We start from the raw sequence: 17,019 nt of genomic DNA, 5'->3' as shown, positions 1-17,019 counted from the left end.
TATGTATATGTATATAGTACTTTAAAGTATTTTTACTTAAGTCCTTACACCACTGTTCAGAGGGTGAATTGGCAAGACAAAATATTTAAGTGCCTTTGAACGGGGTATGGTAGTAGTTGCCAGGCGCACCGGTTTGAGTGTGTCAAGAACTGCAACGCTGCTGGGTTTTTCACGCTCAACAGTTCCCCTTGTGAATCAAGAATGGTCCACCACCCAAAGGACATCCAGCTAACTTGACACAACTGTGGGAAGCATTGGCATCAACATGGGCCAGCATCCCTGTGGAATGCTTTCAATAACTTGTAGAGTCTATGCCTCAACGAATTGAGGCTGTTCTGAGGGAAAAAGAGGGTGCAACTCAATATTAGGAAGGTGTTCCTAATGTTTTGTACAGTCAGTGTACCTTTGGGGTACTGTTGTTTTGGCTGTCGTTAAGAGTTTCCCTCAGTATGTGAGTCACGTAGAGCAGTGGTTCCCAAACGTTATATAGTCCTGTACCCCTTCAAACATTCAACCTCCAGCTGCGTACCCCCTCTAGCACCAGGGTCAGCGCACTCTCAAATGTTGTTTTTTGCCATCATTGTAAGCCTGTCACACACACATTATATGATACATTTATTAAACATAAGAATGAGTGAGTTTTTGTCACAACGTGGTTCATGGGAAGTGACAAAGAGCTCTTATAGGACCAGGACACAAATAATAATAATCAATAATTTTGCTCTTTATTTAGCAATCTTACATATAAAACATTATTTGTTCATCTAAAATTGTGAATAACTCATCACAGGTTAATGAGAAGGGTGTGAATAACTCATCACAGGTTAATGAGAAGGGTGTGCTTGAAAGGATGCACATAACTCTGCAATGTTGGGTTGAATTGGAGAGAGTCTCAGTCTTAAATCATTTCCCACACAGTCTGTGCCTGTATTTAGTTTTCATGCTAGTTAGGGCCGAGAATCCACTCTCACATAGGTACACCCAGATAGGCCAGTCATGTGAGAAAATCGTTATCATGCAAGGGGACAGACAAGTGAAAACTATGGTCAGTAAAGAAAACGCTAAGCTTGTCTCTCAATTTAAAGAAAACGTGCCAATACTTTGCCCCTTGATAACCAGCGCACTTCTGTATGTTGTAAAAGCATTACATGATCGCTACCCATATCATTGCATAGTGCAGAAAATACACAAGAGTTCAGGGGCCTTGCTTTAATAAAGTTAACCATTTTCACTGTAGTGTCCAAAACGTATTTCAAGCTGTCAGGCATTCCTTTGGCAGCAAGAGCCTCTCGGTGGATGCGGCAGTGTACCCAAGTGGCGTTGGGAGCAACTGCTTACACGTATGTTAACACTCCACTATGTCTCCCTGTCATGGCTTTTGCACCATCAGTACAGATACCAACACATCTTGACCACCAAAGTCCATTTGATGTCACAAAACTGTCCAGTACTTTAAAAATATCCTCTCCTGTTGTCCTGGTTTCCAGTGGTTTGGAGAAGAGGATGTCTTCCTTAATTGACACCCCATAAACATACATATACCAGGAGCTGTGCCAGGCCCGCCACGTCTGTTGACTCAACCAGCTGTAACACATAGAATTCACTGGCTTGTATGCGAAGCAGTAATTGTTACAAAACATATCCTGCCATGTCAACGATGCGCCATGATGCAGCGTTGTTTGATGAAAGCATTGTCTTTATAGTTTTTTTGGCCTTTTTCCCCAGCATTGTCCCAGCCATATATGTGGCAGCAGGAATAATTAAGTCCTCCACAATAGTATGGGGCTTGCCTGTCTCAGTCACTGGTAGCTCACCATATAAGACTTTTCCAGCCCCTTCTTATTAATGGTATTTGTTGCTTTTATACATGTCTTACTACTCAAAAGTCTCTTAATTATCGCTCAAAAAACTTCCATGGCTTATTTTTCAAATTGGCATGTTTTGTTTCTAAATGTCTGCGCAAGAGTGAAGATTTCTTCGAGTTGTGAGATAGTAATTTTGCACATGTAACACACTGTGGCTGAGGAAAAGCACTACTCCCAATATAAGTGAACCCCAAATCAATGTAGTTCTCATCATATTTGAGCCTCTTTGATGGTCCAACGTCCCTGTCTGATGTTCGGTGCTTTCCCGGGTAAGGTGTCAATAGCTCTTCGGCTGCATCAGATTCACAACTGTCAGTGTCGATGCTAGCTGGGCTAACATGTAGAATTACTGATGCTAGCATTGGATGTGCTCGTGGAAGCAGAACAACTTGTGTCATTGACAGGTGCAGGTGTAGTACTGCTGTTAGTAGCAGCAGTACTACCAGTGGAGCTGGTATGTGTCTCTATGGATGCGGGATTTACTTTTATTGAACCATTTATCCATTTTTCCCGGAAACGGAATGAGCAGCAGCTACCTTTGACTACATACCGGCCGTTAGTGGAATTCCCGCGAGAGAGTAACGGTAAATGTGATTGGATGTTAATTATTTGACTAGTCACCCTGTATTTGACATTGTGTTCTTTCGCTGATCACTAATTTTAGATGGTTTAATTACATTTGTGAAGATGTGAAAATGTTAAGATTTGTAATTTTACAAAAAATTATATATATATTTTTTTATTTGGCTTGGTTTTTTTGGTGTTTTTTTTGGCCCCGACGGCATTGCGCGTACCCCGGTATGGGAATACCTGATGTAGAGGATTGTGAACTTCTGCATTTTTCAGTTCTTGCTCCGACAGGCCTGTGTTCGTGCTGATGTTGTTTTTGAAAATGTACCAGAAAACATAGTGCGAGTGCGGTACAAAGTTTCTGTTGCACGACTGAAGGATGAGATTCTTCTTGAGATTCTTCAAATTCTTGAGGAAATCCAAAACGATGATTACACATCACTCTCAGCAGTTAAGAAGATCGATTACCGGATAGGCAGACAGAACAATGTAAGTCTGTGAGTATTTCTGTTTTTAGTTCACATTTCTGTTGGGATAATGGGATGCTATTCCTTTCAAGTGCAATGGGATGTCATCACATCAGATATGAACAGGTCTCTCACATGAAATAGATTTGACCTATTTCAATTGGATAATCTGTATAAATCAAGGATACTTGGATCAATTAATGATGCATGACTTATTACCACCCAATTAAGACTTGGACATGGAATTAGGTTACCGGTACTTTAGATTTGTAACAGTAGTTGAAGAATATCTACATAAGGACTTTATAACACGTTAATTAGGCCCATGCACTATTTGGCAACAGTGTGAGATTTGCATACTGGCATGAGGCTTGGCTAACATTTCTATGACTCACAGGCCTGCTTCCTTTTTCCCAACAGAGTGCAGTCTTATTGTGACGCACAGGAAAACTTCATGAGTCAGTCTGTGTGTTAACAGGGTGTACAATGTGTGTTCATGTAGGTGTACAAGTGCGAGAGGCTAGTGATTATACAGTTCTCTGACACTGTTTTATAAACATAATTTCTCACATATTGCAGTACTGTTACTTACTGACATGCTCCAACATCAAATGATAAGCAGTAGATGAGTGTGTGTGTGTGTGTGTGTGTGTGTGTGTGTGTGTGTGTGTGTGTGTGTGACCACTACAGCTGGTTTATGTGGACTCTGCCAGGAAGGATTGAATGGGAGTGAGATCCGGAAATCCAATGTCAACTCAGACTGACTGCCAATAAAGACAATTTTGTGAGGTCCACAGTAGCGAGATAGGAGAGAGACAATCTAACACGTGGATGAAATGTAAGCCGTGCATACTAAAAATTATAGTATTATAATTGTAAGATAGCAATGTATCAAACTTGCAAGATAGCAATGTATCAAACTTGCAGGCAAGAACACACAGGAACAAAACGCACTGGTATGCTGCTTTCAAATAGGGGCTTAATGTCTCAATTCACCTATTTGACTTCCTTTAGTGTTTACCTGTTTTTCATAGTACACATTCTCTTAAGATATAATGAATTGAATCAAGAGTAACAAGCATCGACACTCAGCGTGAGGGAGGATTTCATCTCAGCATCAGTTTCGGGATTTCTCAATTCAATGCCAAATACAGCTACACTCTTCCAACTTTCTCCCATCATATCAGCCACTGTGCTTCTGCCTCTGCATTGCTTGCTCTTTGGGGTTTTACACTGTGTATCTTTTAAGCACTTTGTTGACGACTGCTGATGTACAATGGGCTTCATTTACATTTGATTGATATCGCATTGACTATATGTCTTTAAGGAATCCCTCTGTGAAAATAAAAAGGGAGGTATCACTCACATGACTCAGTTATTTGTTGATGGATTTATTCTCTCAACACCTACACTCTGGATTGATTCTCATCATAGATTAGCAGGTACACGAGGCCTTGCTTGACATGCGCATTGGTTCGTCTGGGAACATTGTTACACTTATCTCTAGTTCGGAACAGACCAGATAACAGGTTTAAGCTGTTCAGCAGGTCCTCTACAAAGTACGTTTCTCCTTCCAGGTTGTTAAAAAGGACTTGGCGATCTTACCAAGGAAGAGTCTCTGCATGTATGGAGGTGTGATGTGAATGATACTCAATGAGTGAGTGTGTGTGGTGATATCAATGAATCATTAATGCAGAAGAATAAGGTTCCATAAGACAGAATGTGAAATTTAAAAAAATATATAAATAAAAATAGGTGTTGCACAAAACATTTCCTTAACTCACAAAACTCTAAATACAGTGCCTTGCGAAAGTATTCGGCCCCCTTGAACTTTGCGACCTTTTGCCACATTTCAGGCTTCAAACATAAAGATATAAAACTGTATTTTTTTGTGAAGAATCAACAACAAGTGGGACACAATCATGAAGTGGAACGACATTTATTGGATATTTCAAACTTTTTTAACAAATCAAAAACTGAAAAATTGGGCGTGTGGCAAAAGGTCGCAAGGTTCAAGGGGGCCGAATACTTTCGCAAGGCACTGTATATATTTCACCAACATTTGTACATACTATAGATACACCTGCACAACCTATTTACACATAGCAATGCAGGTTGATAACAATAGAGTCACAACAATCTAGCTCACATTAGCAGCATATAGCCCTTGATAGGCATCTGCATCCCAAATGGCACTCTGTTCCCTACATAGTGCACTACTTTTGACCAGAGCCCTATGGGCCCTGGACAAAAGTAACACACTATACATGTAGTGAATAGGGAGCCATTTGGGACACAACTACCTGTATGTCAATGCCCTAAAGTCCCTGCCTAGAGCTCTGGCCTTTTATGGCACAGGTAGTGCACTCATTTCACAGAGGTTCACAGCTTCAAGTACCTCTTTGTCCCCTAAATAATTACATGATCAACCGGGTTGATCAGTCAGATAAAGACTGTGGTGCTGCCTGCGCATCTCTTCGGGCACTGCCACCAATGTCCTATTTGGTCAGGGAGTGAGGTTTAGGAGTCCAGCCCCTCCTCGTTTCCTGCACTGGCTTTCTGATAACCTCTGACATTTGACCTAAGACCCCGAGCCTTGGGTTGCAAGGGGTACATGAGAACAGTTCTTAGTATCTGTCTACACACGCAGGCGCACACACACACACACACACACACACACACACACACACACACACACACACACACACACACACACACACACACACACACACACACACACACACACAATCCGGAACAATACAGGAGTCAGTGAGTCGATAAGTCCTGACAGTTCCAGGACAAACAAAAGAAAAGGCATTTCCATAGTCCATAGTCCACATACTCTCAGTCTGTATCCAACTCGTTAAGGTCGTCCATCGACTGTGGAGCTCCAACTCCTGACACTCTTCAGCAGTACAGTTAGGGTCCACCTTAAGATAGCTTACTTTGAGGGCCGGTCAATGACACTGAAGTCACTTGGCTCCCAGGTCATACCGGGTCAGGTTGTTGCTGTATCTGTCTGTACAGTCATAATCACTACTGGGTCAGTGTGTAGTCTCTCAGTGATCAGGCTGCATCATGGGAAGAGTATAGTCTTTCTCTAGGCTGATCTTACATTCCACCTCCTCCTCATCCGGGACATAGAGATTGCCTATGGAGCTCTGGAATACAGAGAGAAAAAGTTGGAGTGGCTTAGTGTGTGTTTAGGTCTGAGAATGTGTGTGTTGGGTGTGGGTGTGTCTGAGAATGTGTGTGTGGGGTGTGGGTGTGTCTGAGAATGTGTGGGTGTGGATAAGGATGATGACCAGTGCCAACATCTAATTCCTTGTTGGTTCAATGTAATATCATTGAAATGACATGGAAACAACGTTGATTCAACCAGTATGTGCCTGGTGAGAAGTATTGTAAGAGGAAGTTTAGTATCTACTGCATACACTGATGTTAACATTTCCAGTAAGTGAAGTTCAACAACAGCACCTTGCTGTGAGACCACTACTAATAGTGAAAGAGACCAGAGGATGTTGCTGTTCTAACCTTCAGTCCCTTATTGCTGTTCAGCATGTCCTTGAAAACCAGTGAGGGATGTGGAATCGTGGGGAAAACCTTCTCTCTGTGCCTGGAAAAGAACCACAAAAGAATTAGCCCCAAATTTAAACACTGATCACCAAAATTGGCAATTCATTAAGCGAAAACACATTTGCTAGATATCTTCTGTCTATTAAGACATTCAATTAATTCTAAACCCCAACACACACACACACATAGAACGCAGACAAACGGATATAGTGTATGTTTACTTACTTCATAAAACAACAAATTAAAAGGATGAGGAATAAGAAGACTACAGCTGGAATGACGACAGCAAACACAGTCATCGACCAATCATCCACACCTGAAAAGAATACAAGCAAAAATATCAGTGACCCGGTCTAATTCTAATCTTGACAAATCTGTTACATTTAGCCAACATTCAATACACAAGTCTGTTACAACGACATATACTATTATAGAGACTATAGACTACTGGTATATTATATATGTTTAATTCTATTTGTCTTCTATTTTATTTGAACGGGAACGTTTAAACTATTTCAATGGTAACACAATTACAGGACATCACTGTCTGTGTTCTGAAAGAGGGAGAGAATGTAGAGAAAGAGGAGAAAGTACCATAGATTTCCTCTTCGCTCCAGTCGCTGCCTCCCTCCCCACACCATTCCGTATAGACTGCTTTAAGCTTGACTCTGTACTGGCATGTCTCGTCATATGAAACCATCACATGTTTAAATTGTATTGCTTTACTCTGGAAGAAACATACACAGAACCATGAGTGGAACTCAAGTAGTGGTACACTCGTAGAAAAAAAAGGTGCTATCTAGAACCTAAAAGGGTTATTCGGCTGTCCCCATAGGAGAGACCTTTGAAGAACCCTTTTTGGTAACCAGGTAGAACTCTTTTGGGTTCCATGTAAAACCCTTTCCACAGATACCAAAAGGAGTTCTACCTGGAACCAAAAAGGGTTCTCCTATGGGGACAGCCATAGAACACTTTTGGAACGTATTTCTTTTCTAAGCGTGTACTATTTGACTGAAACACACAGACACACAAACAAACAGCAGATGTCCAATGCCCACTCATCCTAACACATTCAGTAGGTCTGTAAAAACAATGTAAATACTGTCCAGTGACTAAAGCTCTATTTTTTTATTGGTGTAATTCACAGAAGTGGCCTGTCTCATGTTGACAATAGCAGAACGCCCAACCCTTCATCTGACCCATTTTCTGTCTGCAGCCATCTAAACTTAGGCCTCATTATCTGTTTATAAATCATCAAAATGTATTTTATATCAGTGAGACCAACGTGTATAACAACGGCGCGGCCGAGTGACGTCGGCGCAACCCATAATTAACTAGTTTAAATGAAATATGAAACAATAGAAAACACTCTTCTGGGAAGCATAAAAACGGACAAAAAAAGGCACTTGCCAGGTTGTCAATGTCAATATGAATTTGTTATGAACTAGTTTCACCTGGATAAATAAAGGGAGACGTAAATGTAAATAAAAATATACACACATCCACGAGCAGTTGACACTTGCTGTAGTTAAAGATGTACTTCCAGCAGTGGACAGCGCCTATGTCCGGAGGGTCCCAGCTCAGGATGAGATTCCTTCCTGTCTCTGTTATCTTCACCTTAGGGGCCGGGGCCTTGACTGAAGAGAATCAGACATACAGTATAACATTAGATAAATGAGAGTATTGGTAATGTCAACAATATGTGCATACTTGAGAGTTTAGTAGTATCATGGAATTAGTCATTGGTTGTTCAATTGGAATGTACCCCCATAGGCTGGTGAGATGGTTGAAACTGCAAGAATTTGAATTGTTGCAAATAAAAATCAATATTTATATATTTTTTGCAACAAATAAAAATTATTGCAGTTAATGATAATGGGACTGGGGTAGGGGAGAGAGAAAAACATGAGCCCCATTCTGCATGGAGAGCTCTGAGCGGTACGCTCTGATCTATTTAGTTGTGGGGGTTGGTAGTCAGACACGCTATGCTGTACGATAAACAGTTTACTTTGAGTTAAGTCAGGTCACTCTCTCTCTCGGTCCCTCTCCCATAGAGTGTGTTTCAAGTTTAGGGAAGTTCATTTTCACCATTAAAATTCTCCCTTATAATAAAGCATTCCATGCATCTATCATCGCATTTGCAGACTTATGCAAGATTGCCTACTATTCCTAAGGTGATTAGTTGATTGGATAGTCACAATTTAGGCTAATAATATAATTGAATCACTGTTCACAAAAAAAGACTGCAGTGTTCAGTGCGTCTAGACTCTGACAAACAGATCAATAAAAACCACCTTGTCTGCAACCATCTAATCTGGTCTATGAACAGGGGAGACACAAATTGTACATTATGAAGTCCATCTAACCTGAAGGAGGGAATTATTGTCCAAAAATAAAGGTGGCACTGACTCAATGATAAAGGGTGAACATGTGCACAGCGCACTCAATGGGGATATGGCTGATGCTCTCAGCTGGTGCCAATAAGTTTGTTTATTGTTCGCTCAAATTGCAAATTTTGCTAATTAAAAGACAGATTAGAGTCTTTTCATTGTCTTCTCTTTACAGCAACAGGCATTTACTTTCCAAACTATGTTTCCCCACGATGAAATTGGGGGTAGAGGAAGGAAATACATTAAAATATTAAAATATACACTGAGTGTACAAAACATTAAGAACACCTGCTCTTTCAATGACAGACTGACCAGGTAAATCCAGGTGAAAGTTATGATCTCTTATTGAGGTCACTTGTTAAATCCACTTCTATCAGTGTAGATGGAGGGGAGGAGACAGATTAAAGGTTAACGAAGGATTTTTAAGCCTTGAGACATGGATTGTGTATGAGTTCCATTCAGAGGGTGAATGGTTGAGTCAAAAATATTAAAGTGCCTTTGAACGGGGTATGATAGTAGGTACCAGGTGCACTGGTTTGTGTCAAGAACTGCAACGCTGCTGGGTTTTTCACACTGAACAGTTTCCTGTGTGTATCAAGAATGGTCCACCACCCAAAAGACATCCAGCCAACTTGACACAACTGTGGAAAACATTGGAGTCAACATGTGCCAGCATCCCTGTGGAACGCTTTTCACACCTTGTAGATTCTATGCCCAACGAATTGATGCTGTTCTGATTGCAAAGGGGGGGGGGGGGTGAATGAAAACAATATTAAATTAGAAACATGGCATTCTCTCACCCTCGGCTCCCAGGCCTGCTCCTGCTAATGTCAAACATGTAGGCTTACTAGCACACTAAGCAACACAGTGCTGGGCACGGCGCCTTTTTCCGCAACGTCTCGGAATAGCTGTCCATGGACCTGAAACCGTTTTAATACGCGCAATCTTGTGTTTACTAATTTGATTACAACACCCCTCTTGTTTTCTCTCTCTTCCCCTTCACACACCTGTTGTTATGCAGTCACCTACAAAGAAATATGCGTTCTATTCACAATGGTTAATTATGTTTAGCAAACAGTCATGAGTTAAATTAACTTAGGCTGTACTAGTGACTTCTGTTAACAAATCTTGTCCCGAATCTTGGCTACTCATCCCATTAGGAATTGTATTTTGTTGTTAACCTGCAAATGCTTTGCTATAAAGTTTTTTTTTCTCCAACTAACCCCCCCCCCCCCCCCCCCCCCGCGCGGCTATGTTTACCTCCTGGGTTAAATTTGTTAGAATGGTTTTCAGATTATACCATGAGGATATCGTAAACATCTGTTTTTAACTGTTAAAAAATGTGCTATGGAGTTATTCTTACCATGATTTTTAGGAAGCACCAGGAAGTTATTCTGTACAGATAAGCCATCGAGAGTCCCATTGACCTTGAAGTAGACGTCATATTGAAGGAAGGATCCTCTCAGGTGACATCCTGTCCTCTGACCATCTCTGTACTGGTACTCACTGCATGCTGCTATGTGGGAGGGACCAAGGTACCTGAAACATAAGGGATGAGAGGGATGACAATCTGTCACTGCTCAGCTAAACCGTCACAAATATCAGATTTGTTTTAACAGCTGTAACTGGCGTTTCCTGCAATCTAGAGCAAAAAAATGGCCTTATATGATAACAAATAAAGTAAAACATATAACATATATGTTATTATTATTTAGTGACATAGTATTTATTTGACATAGTGGCACAGCCAGTACACAAGGTGCCATATATCGCCTCTCTTCCATTCTTTGGGGAGAGCCCTGATTCATTTTAAAATAGTTCTCACCCATAGTAGAGCTGGAGGTCTGAGGCCTGATTGGCTGGGAGCCAGCTGCAGTTCATGGCCTTAGAGGAGTAGAGGGAACACTGGAAGTTCTTCACCAACTCTGTTATAAGTGAGAGAGAGAGAGAGAGAGAGAGAGATAGGAAACAGAGAGAGAGGGAGAGGGAGAGAGATAGAGGAAGAGAGAGAAAAAACATTGCCATGAGTCTAGACCACAAAAACAGTATCTGACAAAGACTCATTCAGATCTAAATATTGTCCTGATAAAAAAGCAGGTTGGTATTTATTGAGATGACGCACGTACTGGAGGCAGCTCTGCAGAGTGGTCACTAGCTGGCACAGCCACAAAGTCAACAAATGAGATTTTAACCATAACCACACTGCTAACCCTAATGCCTAACCCTAACCTTAATTTAAGACCAAAAAGCACATATTCGTTTTCAGCTGGCCCACCTAGCGGAAACCACTCAGTTTTGCCTCCAGGGCAAGACTCATGACAATAAAAGCCAATCTGCAATAAAACATGTTAACATGAAGAAACTTTTCTATTCTCTATGGTAACACTTCACTGGGAATTGTGTTCAGCTTTAATGTAATTGTTTTTATTTGCTGTATGCGTAAAAGCCTTTGTTCAATACTTTGGATAGGCATATATAAAGTACAAATAAAAACAAGGTCATTTCAAACATGAAAAACGATATTAATTTCAGCACAATGTTTGTATTACAGTAGACACATTCGATAAAGTTCAGGAGTTCACAAGTCCCAATTCATATTGGGGCAAATTTTAACTTCCACTTTAGTTAACATTTTCACTTTAGGGTGCGTTTGTAAATTCACTCTAGGCTTTCTACATCGATTTCAGAGCACTCTCGCCTGAGTATTACAGAGCACACAACACCTGTTGAATATGATCGGTGTCAGTAAATGTCGGCAAAATAACGTAATTAAATTGTTGCCAGTAGCACACTTACAGTCACCAACGCTCTGGATAACATGAAAACAGAATAACCGCATCTTCTAGGGCAAGTAAAATGGTCGGAGTGAGGCGTTCTCTCATTTGTGTCTGGAAGTAGTTAGCAAGCTAGTCAGAACACTTGGATCAACCCTACTCCTCCGCCAGAGCGTCCAGTGTGCGCTCTGAACGCTCCGAGAGCGAAACGCTCTGAATTTACAAAGGGACAATCTGACAACGCTCTGAATTTACAAACGCCCAGAGTCATGCATTGAGATCAATGGGAGACTAAGTGAAAATTCGAAGTTAGGGTTGGAAGTTAGGATTCACCTCACAGTAATTGTTACCTACCTGTGGGTTTAGGTTTAGAGATGCTGACAGGTTTGCTTATGGTTCTGCCTGTACAGTGTTTGGGGTTTGTTTGCACTGTGTAATTCACTGCATCATTCTTAGTGACATTGTACTCTTTATACAAGCTGAAAGTTGACATTAATATGGGCTTCTCCTGTGAAAAAAAATGGAATCACTGTCATTTCACATTCTACAAAGTATTAGTGTTAGGGATTTAATATGTATATTATTATTGAATAATATAACTTTGTAACAGATGGTTTTATAATAGTTTATTATCGCTTTATATGCATAAATAGGCTACGTTTTGCAATTCATTCTGTGCATAAAAAACGGTTTGTATTATAAATCAATTCCAAATGTACTTTTTTTTTCCTTTTTCCTTTTCATGGGCACTCGACTCACCTCTCCGATCGTTGTAGTGATCATGTAGTTCACCTTGCATGGCGCGTATAAATTATTTGGTGCGTTCCACGACAGCTTTATACGGAATTCAGACTCCCACGTCAATGACAGGTTGAGCGGCTCAGGGAGAGCTGAAGAGGTGACAAGAGACGAGCAGTGTAAACTACTCTGTATGGCAATGTGATGACCGACTGCTATATATGCTATAATATATATATATATATATATATATCATCTTTGCTATGCCACACATCTTTCTGGTGTAGGCCCTAGTTACAATTTCTGAACAATATGATTCACCGGGGCAAAGTAACAAGGCCACACAACAAGACTACATCAATAATAATCATAGTCAATCAATGTCAAATGAATACACGTTTTCATGTAGGCAGAAGTTACAAGGGAATCCAACATGCATTTTAAACAGATTATTTTCTCATTATCTAAACTTCTCATTCTGACGTCGGTTTCGGGAAATGGACAGGAAATCCCAGTTTTCCTAAAGTCTTGCCCACTGAAAATGACTAAACAACTGGTGTCATACGACCATTAAAGGTAATGTAAAGTAAATACAATAGCAGTACCTTTCTCAGCTGCAACCTCTAGTGCGACCAAATGAATAAAGTATCGTAGAACCAAGAGAAAATCTAAATGTTTCAAAATCATGTTGTCCGGTGCGTAATTTCTGGCGGACTGCGCCTCCTCAATATCGCCCGGAATTCCAAAGGTAAGACAAGAATTGTCGAGCAGTTGTCTCCCAAACAGAGCGAACAAATAGAAGTGCCTCTCGTCCAGATCAAAATAAACAAAAGCAAACACCGGATTTACACCCGCGAGCGAGTTATCAATACATTCATACCGTCTATGATTCCATTTCGTGTGACAGCGAGGGCTTCTGTCGCGCATCGGATTGGCAAATAGGGCGGAGTTTGTATGGAGCAATAGCTCAAAGCTACGACAGTACAGAATAGGATATCCTTACCATTTTGACAGTGTCAGTCATTCGTTTTCCTCATTGGATAACATCCCCTATAATACACCTCCTGCTTATGAATATTGTGTAGGCTTGTAGGCTCGAACATCACAATAATAAAGTGAATAATAACTAAATGGATAAAGTTAATAGAACCAACTTTTTCGCAAAACCTTTTTTTTATTGAAAAAATGGCTTAACAAAGATATGTTGAACAAGCATCTGTACTTAGATACAGTGTAATTACAATGGCAAATCAAAATCAGACACAATCAGAGAAATAAGACTATTCTCAAACCAACGCAAACATTGGTCCAGAAACAGCACAAATATAAATATGTAGCTACACGCACGCACGCACGCACGCACCTTTCTTCTTTTACAGCAAAACATTATATACATCTGCATATTATTATCATCTATCTGCTAATTTCAGTGTAGCACTTGTGAAATACTGTACAATCAGCATGTGTTGGAGTTGTATTATTATTTGAAATAGGACAGGAGACTTTTCTGAGGAGAGATGTAAGGACTAGCAGATCAATAGGTCCAGCCAGCTGATAGATCCCTCAAATTCAAATCTGAACCTCAGTCAGTTCCACTGCTTTCTTTTTTTCATTGTTCCCCTCTAATCAGGGACTGATTTAGACCTGGGATACCAGGTGGGTGCAATGAATGATCAGGTAGAACAGAAAACTAGTAGTACTCCGGACCTTGTAAGGTAAGATTTGAATACCCCTGTGATAGAGACATCAATCAAAATCAACAGCCTGGTCCCACAATAATTGGTCTTTTGACCAATCAGATAGAAATTACACTGCCTGTGTAAACGCAGCCTATGAGTTGGCAAGACAGCACCAACAGATCTGGGACCAGGCTAATCAATCATCATTGACTTAATGTCAAAGAACACACCCCATGTCAGAACATAAAGTTCAACATCTTAAGAAACTGTCTGAGCATTGGGTTATTACAGAGTGACTGACAATTTGACATCATAGAGTATACTGCATTAAACCTTACTGTACATCTTTCTTATAGACTAATACAGACAACTGATGGGTTACTGTTGGTTTGTTCCTAAAACATCAGCAATATAAGCCACCTTAGACCATTGCAGAATAGACTCCCAGCACTTAAATGTAATGCATTTGCTCTCTGAAGCAACCATTTGATGCAGTGTGCAAGGCAAACAACAGCTTTGCATTGATTATGGACAAAAGGCAGCCATTACCTGGGTCGTGTTCAGCAGGGCACTCCGTAGCAAAATGGTTTGCAACGTAACACAATACGTTAATCTGTATCTCACAATAATCTGTGTTTTTATTGGACAAATTCAGGTAGTAGTACAGCCCTGTTTCAAAACCTTCCACCCCTACTGAACACACCCAGATGATCCACATACTGTACATTACTTATCTCTTTAGAAGGTAGGTAGGCTAATATCTGCAGTGGTAAAGTGTTAACACCATAGAAACCGTTTCTATTTGAATGGTCAACACTGCCTTTGATTGAAGAGATTAAGTCAATCTGCATAGAGCTTTGAGTTGCAACAGTCCAGAATTTAAACAAATGAAACATTACAAAATAACATCTCCCCCTCGCCATTAAAGAATACAAGTAATTCAAGAATCTGGTCGTTCAAGAGAAAAAAGTGCAATGTCACTTAATACATGACTCAACAGCAAGACCTGACATTTGATCAATTTTGTAATATCGGTAGTACATAATACATTCTCCAAATACTGCTAGCACACAGATGGGCCAAGATATCAGAATATCTCGGCCGTCGTATCAGACATCTTGGTGAGCTCAGTTATGTAACACTATTCAGGAAGTTTGAGAAGGCAAATGGGAATAGCAAGGCCAATATGCCAAGTCATACTGAACAGTGCTCATCCCAAAGTACATTATAAACAGGTTTACAGTTTGTGGTGTGGAGCGAGGGAGTCGACAAGTCCAGTTTGGATCCAACTAGCAGAGGGTGTGTGTGTGTGTGGGGGTAGCTCTACTCTGTGTTACAGTCACTTTAGCCCAGGTCTGTAGACGTCCCACTGATGGCACGGAATACGTGTAAGGAGTTCTGGAGCAGTGAACGCATCATATCCTCCTGGAAGATCTAGGGTGACAGAGTCAGATACAACAACACACATCATTACCATCATTGGTCAACCAGTCATGTGATAGCAATACATGTGTCGCAGGGATACACGCATATAATGGAGTTTTTGAAAATAAATGACAAATCCATCAAAATGGAGCCCAGGGTGTCTTGCCAGAACAGCATGGGGACACAGACCTTCGTTCAAATACATTGAGCGTTTGCTAAAGCCACCTGGAGTGATTGGAGGTTTGATGCGGACACACCCAGACAGACACAGTTGCCACATACACTGAGTGTACAAAACATTAAGAACACCTTCCTAATATTGAGTTGCACCCCCTTTTCCCCAACATGGTATCGAAAGCGTTCCACAGGGATGCTGGTACATGTTGACTTCAATGCTTCCCAGTTCTGTCAAGTTGGCTGGATGTTCTCTGGGTGATGGACCATTCTTGATACACACAGGAGACTGTTGAGCGTCAAAAACCCAGCAGCATTGCAGTTCTTGACACAAACCGGTGCACCTGGCACCTACTACCATACCCAGTTCAAAGGCACGTAAATCTTTTGTCTTGCCCACTCACCGTGTGAATGACACACATACACAATCCATGTCTCAATTGTCTCAAGGCTTAAAAATCCTTCTTTAACCTGTCGCCTCTCCTTCATCTACACTGATGGAAGTGGATTTAACAAGAGACATCAATAAGGGATCATAGCTTTCACCTGGTCAGTCTATGTCATGGAAAGAGCAGGTGTTCCTAATGTTTTGTACACCCAGTGAATATCGAACCACAAACAGCTTTACTCACTGACTGAATAAAGGGAGGTTAAGGAGGTGATGACCAGTGTATGTTCCAAGTAGAAATGAAAATGCAACATAACTCCACAGGGGGTATCACATTACCTGGCATTTCTTAAATCTAAGGCGCAGTAAGGGGCAGCATAGACAGAAGAAAGGGACAAGTTAGTGCTATGGACAGGAAAGTAAAGAAAACATTAAGACACAAAAACACTTTTAATTTGCTACCAAAATACAGTCAGGAGAAAGAGATATGAGAGAAAAATAGATTCAGGTCATGAGATTGGTCAAAGAGGACCATTATTGCGGCAGGTAGTCTAGCGATTAAGAGTGTTGGGCCTGTAACCGACAAGTTGCAGGTTCCAATCCCTGAGCAGTCTAGGTTACAAAAATCTGTCGATGTTCCCTTGAGCAAGGCACTTAACCCTAATTTATCCTGTAAATTGCTCTGGATATTAGTATCTGCTAAATGACAAAGGGTTTTCTGGTGTTTTCTTGAGAGAAAGAGAGGGATGAGAGCCTAGGAGTGTGGTCAGGAATATTATGAGAGCCAGAGCCCAAAATAAAGAATTTCTGTTTGTCATCTTGTGTGCATCTGTATGTGTTTGTAAGACTGACAGGGGCTATGATTATGGGGAGCCCCCCATGTCACCTGTTCATGGATGTCTGGCAGCTCCTCCCCCTCCCCCATGTCACCTGTTCATGGATGTCTGGCAGCTCCTCCCCCTCCTCCATGTCA

The 17,019-nt window shown here is 40.9% G+C and overlaps 2 protein-coding genes across 7 annotated transcripts in view; both read right to left on the bottom strand.

The window, feature by feature from the left end:
- Nucleotides 1-4,272: 4,272 nt before the first annotated feature.
- On the bottom strand, nt 4,273-13,320 carry il13ra1 (interleukin 13 receptor, alpha 1). The gene is made up of 10 exons (XM_020471516.2): nt 12,986-13,320; nt 12,402-12,532; nt 11,997-12,150; nt 10,694-10,793; nt 10,232-10,407; nt 7,979-8,115; nt 7,073-7,205; nt 6,704-6,794; nt 6,437-6,518; nt 4,273-6,063 (listed from the first exon to the last, which is right to left on the bottom strand). The coding sequence occupies exons 1-10, from the start codon at nt 13,305-13,307 to the stop codon at nt 5,962-5,964; spliced, it is 1,428 nt and encodes a 475-aa protein (XP_020327105.1). The 5' UTR covers nt 13,308-13,320; the 3' UTR covers nt 4,273-5,961.
- Nucleotides 13,321-13,534: 214 nt separating this feature from the next.
- The window catches only part of dock11 (dedicator of cytokinesis 11), a 106,918-nt gene continuing 103,433 nt past the window's right edge, over nt 13,535-17,019 (bottom strand). For 5 of the 6 annotated variants that reach the window (XM_031832267.1, XM_031832269.1, XM_031832270.1 and 2 more), the window contains one exon: nt 13,535-15,493. In XM_031832267.1, the coding sequence (XP_031688127.1) occupies nt 15,404-15,493 (90 nt within the window). In that variant the 3' untranslated portion in view covers nt 13,535-15,403. Of the gene's footprint in view, nt 15,494-16,385; nt 16,402-17,019 lie in introns of all 6 variants that reach the window. The other variant, XM_031832272.1, reaches the window with a different exon arrangement.

This window comes from Oncorhynchus kisutch, linkage group LG9 (genome assembly GCF_002021735.2).
Source record: "Oncorhynchus kisutch isolate 150728-3 linkage group LG9, Okis_V2, whole genome shotgun sequence".
NCBI classification, from domain to species: domain Eukaryota; kingdom Metazoa; phylum Chordata; class Actinopteri; order Salmoniformes; family Salmonidae; genus Oncorhynchus; species Oncorhynchus kisutch.
The sequence above is the reverse complement of the archived record's forward strand: the minus strand, read 5'-3'. Positions and strand labels throughout refer to the sequence as shown.